General features: G+C 46.2%; 1 protein-coding gene across 1 annotated transcript in view; it reads left to right on the top strand.

Annotated features, from left to right (window-relative positions):
• Nucleotides 1-2,599, top strand: part of Col6a5 (collagen type VI alpha 5 chain) — a 105,612-nt gene extending 103,013 nt beyond the window's left edge. Inside the window, exon 41 of the mRNA XM_021172713.1 lies at nt 1,317-2,599. Within this exon, the coding sequence (XP_021028372.1) occupies nt 1,317-1,336 (20 nt within the window). The 3' untranslated portion in view covers nt 1,337-2,599. The remainder of the gene's footprint in view (nt 1-1,316) is intronic.
• The last annotated feature ends 4,949 nt before the right edge of the window (nt 2,600-7,548 follow it).

Below are 7,548 nucleotides of genomic sequence, written 5' to 3'. Positions count from 1 at the left end.
AAGGAGGAAGAGGAGGAAGAAGAAGAGGAGGAAGAAGAAGAGAAAGAAGAGGAGGAGGGGGGAGGAGGGGGAGGAGGAGGAGAAGGGGGAGAAGAAGGGGGAGGGGGAGGAGGAGGAGTGGTACATACCCCAGGTTGGCTTTGCCTGCAAGCTTCTGGGATATTCTCCTGTCTCTGCTTCCTACTTCACCGTAGGAATGCTGGGATTCTAAACCCATGCTTCCTCACGGGGCTTTCACACATGGATTCCAGGGACTGACCTCAAGTCAAGCGGGCTTGACTTTTCCCTTCTGAGTCATCTCTCTGGCCCCCACAGAAGCTTTATTTTTAAATGTCAGCTTTTACAGGATGTTGCAGTTACATACTTTTAGTGACTTTTAAATTGTTACGAAAATTTAGGGTTAGAAATTTAGAAACTTTCCAAGATGCAGGGCAAAAGGACATGACCTCTCCCATGGAGACAGGTACTTAGATACCTTCCCCTGAGGCGCTCCCTGAGTTGACAACCTATGTTCATGAGATCCATTCGTGGAGTAGTCACAAGAGAGTCCATCAGGCGACGCCTCCATCGCATCCTAGGGAAGAAGACACCAAATGAAGTGCTATCCCAGCACTGTCCTATAGAGGGCAGCCAAAGCCTGGGCCTGGCCCGGAGTTAGGCTTTTCTAAGTTAGGAGGCAGAGCTATCCTGAACAGAGGCTGGAGGTTGGTTGGGTCTTCCTCCCGCCCAGATCGCTGATGGATGGACCCAGAGCTGCTACAGGACAAGGCCATTCATCTCAAGGACTCATTGAGCCACTCTATCGCTCAACAGCGCCCTCTGAGGGATAGATAGTAGGTGCTGGTATTAGCAACCAAAAGCTTACATGGGGGGGAGGTCAGGAGCAGGTGGATGGGGATAGGGGAGGAATGTTGTCCTGTAAATGAATTCCATGAAGAGGCCACAGGAATTCTGAGCAGAGCCACACGTTGCAAACAGTCATTACCCTCCTTCAAAGGATTATATAATAATCCTATCTGCTAAAGCCACTAAGCAGGGAATTTCAAATCATGGGTAGACCAGAGAGACTTGTGTCTGCAGTCCTTTGCATTATACAGTTTTACCAATGGTCACGTTTTTTTTTTTTTTTTTTTTTTCTCCATGGACCTCCTAGATGACTCTAGGTTGGACTTTTAGTTTGACTGTTGAAGATACCAAGGATTATCGTTGTTTCTTGTGTTTGTTTCATACCTGGCACCTACAGGAGTAGGCTCAGGAGGAAATACTGTCATCCAATATCGTGATGCTAAGAGCAGGGTGTCTTTCATGCTTTACAGATGGCGAAGATGCAAGATGAGCTTTCAGGAGAGAAGAGTGCTCGCTGGCAGATGGGACTCCCTGCGGCAGTAGTTCCAGCCAGAAAGTGCCAATCATTTATTAGAAGGGTAGGGGCAGGAACTAAAACTAAATTTGCTTCTCAGTCCCAAACCTGAGGGAGAGACTCTTCAGGATAGAGACATCAAGGAACAGACCTTCAAAACTAGGACCGGGTTTCATCTCTCAGGAGGAATGGGAACACTGAGCAAGAAGAGGCAACAGGCTTCCCTGTGACAGCTTGGCTCACTCGCTTTGATCAGTTTGGATGAGTGTCTGCCAAAAGAAGATGTTTGTCACGATCGCCATCATATATACATCTCAAATTAGACCCTCGAGTAAAAACAATTTGTAATTGGAATGTCCCAATTGTCTTTTTTTTTTTTTTACTCATTTATACAACCCTAAACTCGGCGTCGCTGGTTCCCGTAGAACCCTGAGATTGCATTTAGCACCGGTTACCTATAGTCAGTGGGTTTTCTTTACCGGGACATTTATAGAGTAACAAATTCATAACAGAGAAAGGGGAGGAGAAGCTGCCTTGTGAGCTGCCCGCCCCTGCTGGGAACACTTGTTTTCTATTTTAGTGTGCTTTGCATTGTGTGGACTTGAGTTTTGCTGCCAAAGAAATCATGTCAACACGTGAATCTGGAAACAGAGCTATTCTCAAACAGTGTATCAAAACAGACTCTAAAACGGAAAAAGAACAAGACAATAACAACAAACCCAAGTCTGACCCAGAAACTTATTCTGTGCATTCTTATTAACTGTAGTCTCACTCAGACCCTTTAGAATACAAGCCCAGGAAAGCACATTAAACCTACTTAGGAAACACACATACAGGACAAGACAAAGCAGTAGTGAATTAGTTACACAGTCAGTTTAACATGGAGAACGCAGGCAGTGGAGTACTGTTGGGGCATAAAGGAGAGTAAAGTCATGTGACTTGTGGGAAGATGGACAGAACCGTAGGCGTTCGTGTTGATCGACATAAGCCGGCTTTATATGTCTTCTCCCATATGTGGAATTCCAGGACTGGGGGATTAAGAGGATGGGAAGTAAAGCACATTTGGAGGGGAGAGGGGAATAAAAGGAGATTCAGAGGAGGTGAATGTTATCAGAGTCTTTTACATGCTGTCTGGAAATGGCATAATGAAACCCATTATTTTGTACAATTATTATATTCTAATAAAAATCACTTGATTTGGTTAAAGCAACAAGTAAATGCCAAACCAATGAGCATGTGAAAATGAATATGCTGGTGGGATAACACACGGACAATTTCATATTTGTTCCACATAGTTTTCCTTACTGTGACCGTTGTCTTTCATATAATTGAAAAATAACACAGTCGGTTAATTTTAAGTAGCCAGTTATTGCTTTGGAAATTTCTAAAACAAAGTCTATTTAATAGTTTTGTTTTTCTCTAAGAACTTTTGTCAGTGTGTCTTAATGGAAGCATGAAGGCTACAGCAGACCCTTAAATCTGATAGCGATAATGGTGTCCAAGAATATGAACCAATAGACACCACACCGCTGGTGGAAGATTGTTACAACGCGGGGCAACACTGAAGCAATATCTGTTCCATATCTAAATATCCTTCAGCTCCATCACTAGGTGGATATATAAAGCTTTCACACATATACACAGGAACCATAGGAAACTATATGTTGTGACAGAGTTAAAAGCAACCATGTATCCTAGTGTATCATATGCATATAACGATATTTCAGGGCAGTCAAACCAATAACTTGAGCTGCATTCATAAACACATATGAGTCTCAAAGAGAATATCAAGCCAGAAGAAGCTGCAGGAAGATGCACTGTGGCATCACGCATATATTTAAAAGCCAGAGAAGCAATGCCCCAGGTCCTTTATGACTACTGAGGTCTCTAGTAAAAGAGGAGAGCCTGGGAAGTCAGTGTCAGGAAAATGGACACTTTGTGACATCTAAAGAATGACTATAAAGGAAGAAGATAAACAGAATATCCCATCATCCCCCACCTCTGCCTCGCTCCACAGCCTGGGGTGGAGTGCAGGGGCAAAGGTAGCACTCCAGGGGAGCGGATCAACACAGGCACTGGTGATGAGTTCTCTAGCCCCTGCAGGCCTATGGCCTAAATAGACGAGAGACCTGAAACCTGCCCAGGAGCTGGGCATTGGAAAGGAGTCTGCTCCATATCCCCTAAGCCAAATGCCAGACTCCACGAGGGAAGAGGTGAGGTGGGGCATCTAATGGGCACCATGATATTGTATTTCTTCTTAAGGGCTTAATGCAGAAATTCTTCATACATGCTGAGATGACTGGTAATATATAGTTTAAGAGAGAATAACGAAGTCATGGGGGAAAAAGCAAATGCAAAATGTAAGTAAATCCTTATATACATTTAAGATCATGTCAGGAATTAGAAAGGAAATTTAAAAAATAGCTATCAAATCTCATTCACCCTGAGGAGTTTGCAGTAAGCATCAGTCACCGGAGTTAGTACCATTCAAGAGACAGTTGAGTGGTCACAGGTCACATGTGTAGTCACAGAGTGGTCACAGACACGGGAGAAGTCATTTAAGGTTGCATAGAGCACAGCACAACTTGATGTGTATAAGAAGCAAGTGGGACAGGCTGGAGAGACAGCTCAGCCACAAAGTCGATTGCCTTGCAAGCACGAGGATCTGAGTTCAAGCCCTAGAGCCCCTGTTAAAAAAGCCAGCCATCACGGCAAATGCTCGTGATCCCAGCACCGGGGAGGCAGACAGACAGGTTTCTAGAGCTCAATGGCCGTCCAGCCTAGGCTATTTGGTAAGCTCCAGGCCAGTGAGAGACCTTGTCTCAAAAACAACAGAGAGAGAGAGAGAGAGAGAGAGAGAGAGAGAGAGAGAGAGAGAGAGAGAAGAAAAGATAAAATGGATAACATCTAAGGAATAAGGAATGACATCTGAAGTGTTCTCTGGCCCTCACACATACAGTTCACGTGTACACATACCCTTACACACTCACATGCACACAGGCAAGAGGGAGATAATGGACACATTATTTCACTAGACAGGCATTTCACTGTAACTGTGAAGAGCTTCCTGATTAAGTATATATTTTGGCCATTTAAACCATTTTATTTGGCCATCTATTTGTGTATACTCCCTTGAGTGTGGGGGAGGGATTACTGTAGCTTACACTTTGAGGGTACCATTTATCATGGAGGGGCATACATGGTGGGAAGAGCTGAGGGAACTGGTCACCTCTCCCCCACCCCCTGCCATCTGCAGTCATAAGCAGAGAGAGGTCCATGCTGCTGCTCAGCCTCCTTTTGAGTCAGTCTGGGACCCCAGCTCATACAGTCTGGCTGCACCAGCCTTCAGGGTGGGTCTTCCCACCTCAGTTAAGGCTCTCTGGAAACACAGACACACCTGCAGATGGGTTATAGTGACTCTAAACCCAGTGACGCTGACAATGAAAATTAGCCATCGCGGCTGAGTAACCCCGCCTACTGTATATACTTTGTGGTTCCTGGGCCACTCCCTCTGGGCTCTCACCCTGTTCTAAGGGCCCATGCACTTGATGATGCTGCCAGGAGCATCTCTGCTGGGCCCATCACATTCCCAGGACAGTCCCTGGCACTTAGTGATGGCAAGCTAAGTGAAGGGATGGCAGAGCAGAGTCATCACAGAAGAGAAACAAGAGTTAGAGACAAGGCAGAGAGTGGCACGAGGGACAACAAACCCCACAAAATTAGAGCTGTGTTCATGTCAGCGGCAGCATCCAGCAGGGCTTGTGCCTGGGACAGTGTGGCTGACATGGGAGGTCAGTGCCGCAGAAAGCAAGTTGCATTGTTGAAAAAACAGTTTGTTGTTTTGCCTCTTTAAAAAGAAACAGCAAACAGTTTTTAAAATTCTCGAACATTCCACAATGTATAAGCAATTTGAATTTCCTGAAAAGGAACCATGGTCTGTATATTAACAGTCTGTATATTAAGAACCCATTTTGCCAGGAAGGTTTTTTTTTTTCCTTCCCAGAAATGACCTGTTAAGCCCCTGCAACCTTACATGACATGAGAGGGTGCATTTAGAACAGCTGGTCAGAATTACAGATGACTAAGAGCCCTGGGATGTCTCTGGAAAACCTCATTTGCCATGCCTAGCTGTGATTGCTGACTCTTTGATCTGAGTGTCAACCTTGGGGTAAAACGCCTGGTTTAGCTGGAAGCTTGTGCAGGCCCTGCTCAGCTCCTTCAAATGGAAGCCCCTTCCCACGTGTCTACAAGTACCTGTCAGTACCATTCACCTGCTGCTGGAACTGTGGCAATCTGACCCCAGACCTTTGACATTGTCACTGTCTCCGCTTCTTCTGTAGCTTTCCATTGCTCACCATGAGAATATGACAGTAATCACGAGGAACCCAGGCCTTCCCTGGCAGACACCTAGTAATGATGAGTCATTATGCAAGAAGGATTAAATGAGGGGGCCTTGTCTTGTGGATTATATCCTGTTGGCCTCTCTTCTTCTTCCAAGATTTTTGGTTCCCAAACAGAATATGGATTCTGCATTGAGATTTTTTTTCTCCTTTAAAAAAAAAAAAAAAAAAAAAAAGCCCTTAGTTCTTGGCCTCCACACAAAGGCTGCTGATAAGGACGTTTTCACTGTTTGTGCTGATGCTGTGGTTTGGGTCTTGAGGATTCCCCAAAGACCCATGTGGTTTTGGCATGGTTCTCAGTTGTTACCATAGCAAAGTGGATGAATCTTCAGGAGGTGGTGTTCTAGCGGAAGGATGTTAGGCCAGTCCTGGAAGGGGATATTGGTGTGCTCCTGGAGGTACTGGGTTCCTCCTTTTCCTCTTTACCTCACAGCTGCTCTGGGGTAAGCAGGCTCCTCTGACTCGGCACCTGTTGCGATGTCCTGCTCTGTCACAGGGCCCAAAGCAACACTGCCAGCTGTTAACAAACCAACCCTTCCCGCAATAAACTGCTCATTTTTTAAAGTTGCGTTATCTTTGGATATTTATTCCAGCAGCAGAAAGCTGGCTAACACAGACGGGGACTGCAGCTGTGCAGGCACAGGCTCACAAGTGGACTGATTACGGTCTCCTTCGAACAAACAAGCCAAAAAATACAGATAAAACTCCAGGATGATGAGTGTTATGAGAACGGATTAATAAACAGCACAGCTCATCTCTGACCAGTTAGTAGCATTCTTGCAAAACAAGATGGCCTTTTCTAGCATGAGATGAATTAACCTGCAAATATCCTGCTCATGACTCTAACCACCCAAGTCGTATCTGGTGGCCCATGGACCAGAGTGTCAGCATCATATAGGACCCTGGAAGAAATGCATGTCTACACTGCTGGACTCTGCACTGTAACCAGATCCCTAAGTGACCAGTGTGATCATGTGACCCTGCGATGTCCTGGCTGAGGACATTGTTTGCTTGAAGTTCTGTGGAGGAGCAGGCATACCCTGGAGCTCTCCAGTTCTGCATGGCATGGTGTGTGAGCATCCACCATGGAGCATGATCTAACGAGGACTGAATCAGGAAGGAATAGTAGCATTTTAGCATGGAGATGCTATGGTGAAGGCGGCAGAGTGCACTGTGGGATCATGGAGCAGGAAACTGCATCTGGAGCTCCAACACCCAGGAGGGGCCCTTTGGTCCAAATGGATACAACCAGGGAAAGCAGAAATTTGAAAGGAATTCAAGGAGAGTGGTTTTTCCTAGCTCTTTGTCCTCAGAAAGGGTCTGAACTATAAACACAATGTTTAGAAGAGGAGGGGTGGGGACGAGGAGGAGGATGGGGCAGGAAGGTGAGGAGGAGGAAAGATAAGGAAGGGGAGAAGGAGGATGGGGCATAAGGTGAGGAGGAGGAATAGGGGAGGAGGAGGGGGAAGGGGGAGGAGGAAGGTGAGGAGGAGGGGGAGAAGGAGGAGGGGAGGATGGGGAGAAGGAGGAGGATGGAACAAGAAGGTAGGGAGATGAGCACTGGGAGAACCTTGCACACTATGCAGATTCTACTCTGGAAGCACTGCGGGGCCCTGAGGATAGGAAAGGGATGTGGTTAGACTTGTTTTGAGGTTGGAATTGCCTACTGCAGAAATAGGGGATTTTGAGGGATAGAACTAGTCACAGGAGCACAACCCTCTTCCGGTCAGAAAAGCACCGGGGCAGCTGGGGCGCAGGGTCAGCTGACACTCGCCAGCTACCCACAAC

This window comes from Mus caroli, chromosome 9, assembly GCF_900094665.2.
Source record: "Mus caroli chromosome 9, CAROLI_EIJ_v1.1, whole genome shotgun sequence".
Classification (NCBI taxonomy): Eukaryota; Metazoa; Chordata; class Mammalia; order Rodentia; family Muridae; genus Mus; species Mus caroli.
The sequence above is the reverse complement of the archived record's forward strand: the minus strand, read 5'-3'. Positions and strand labels throughout refer to the sequence as shown.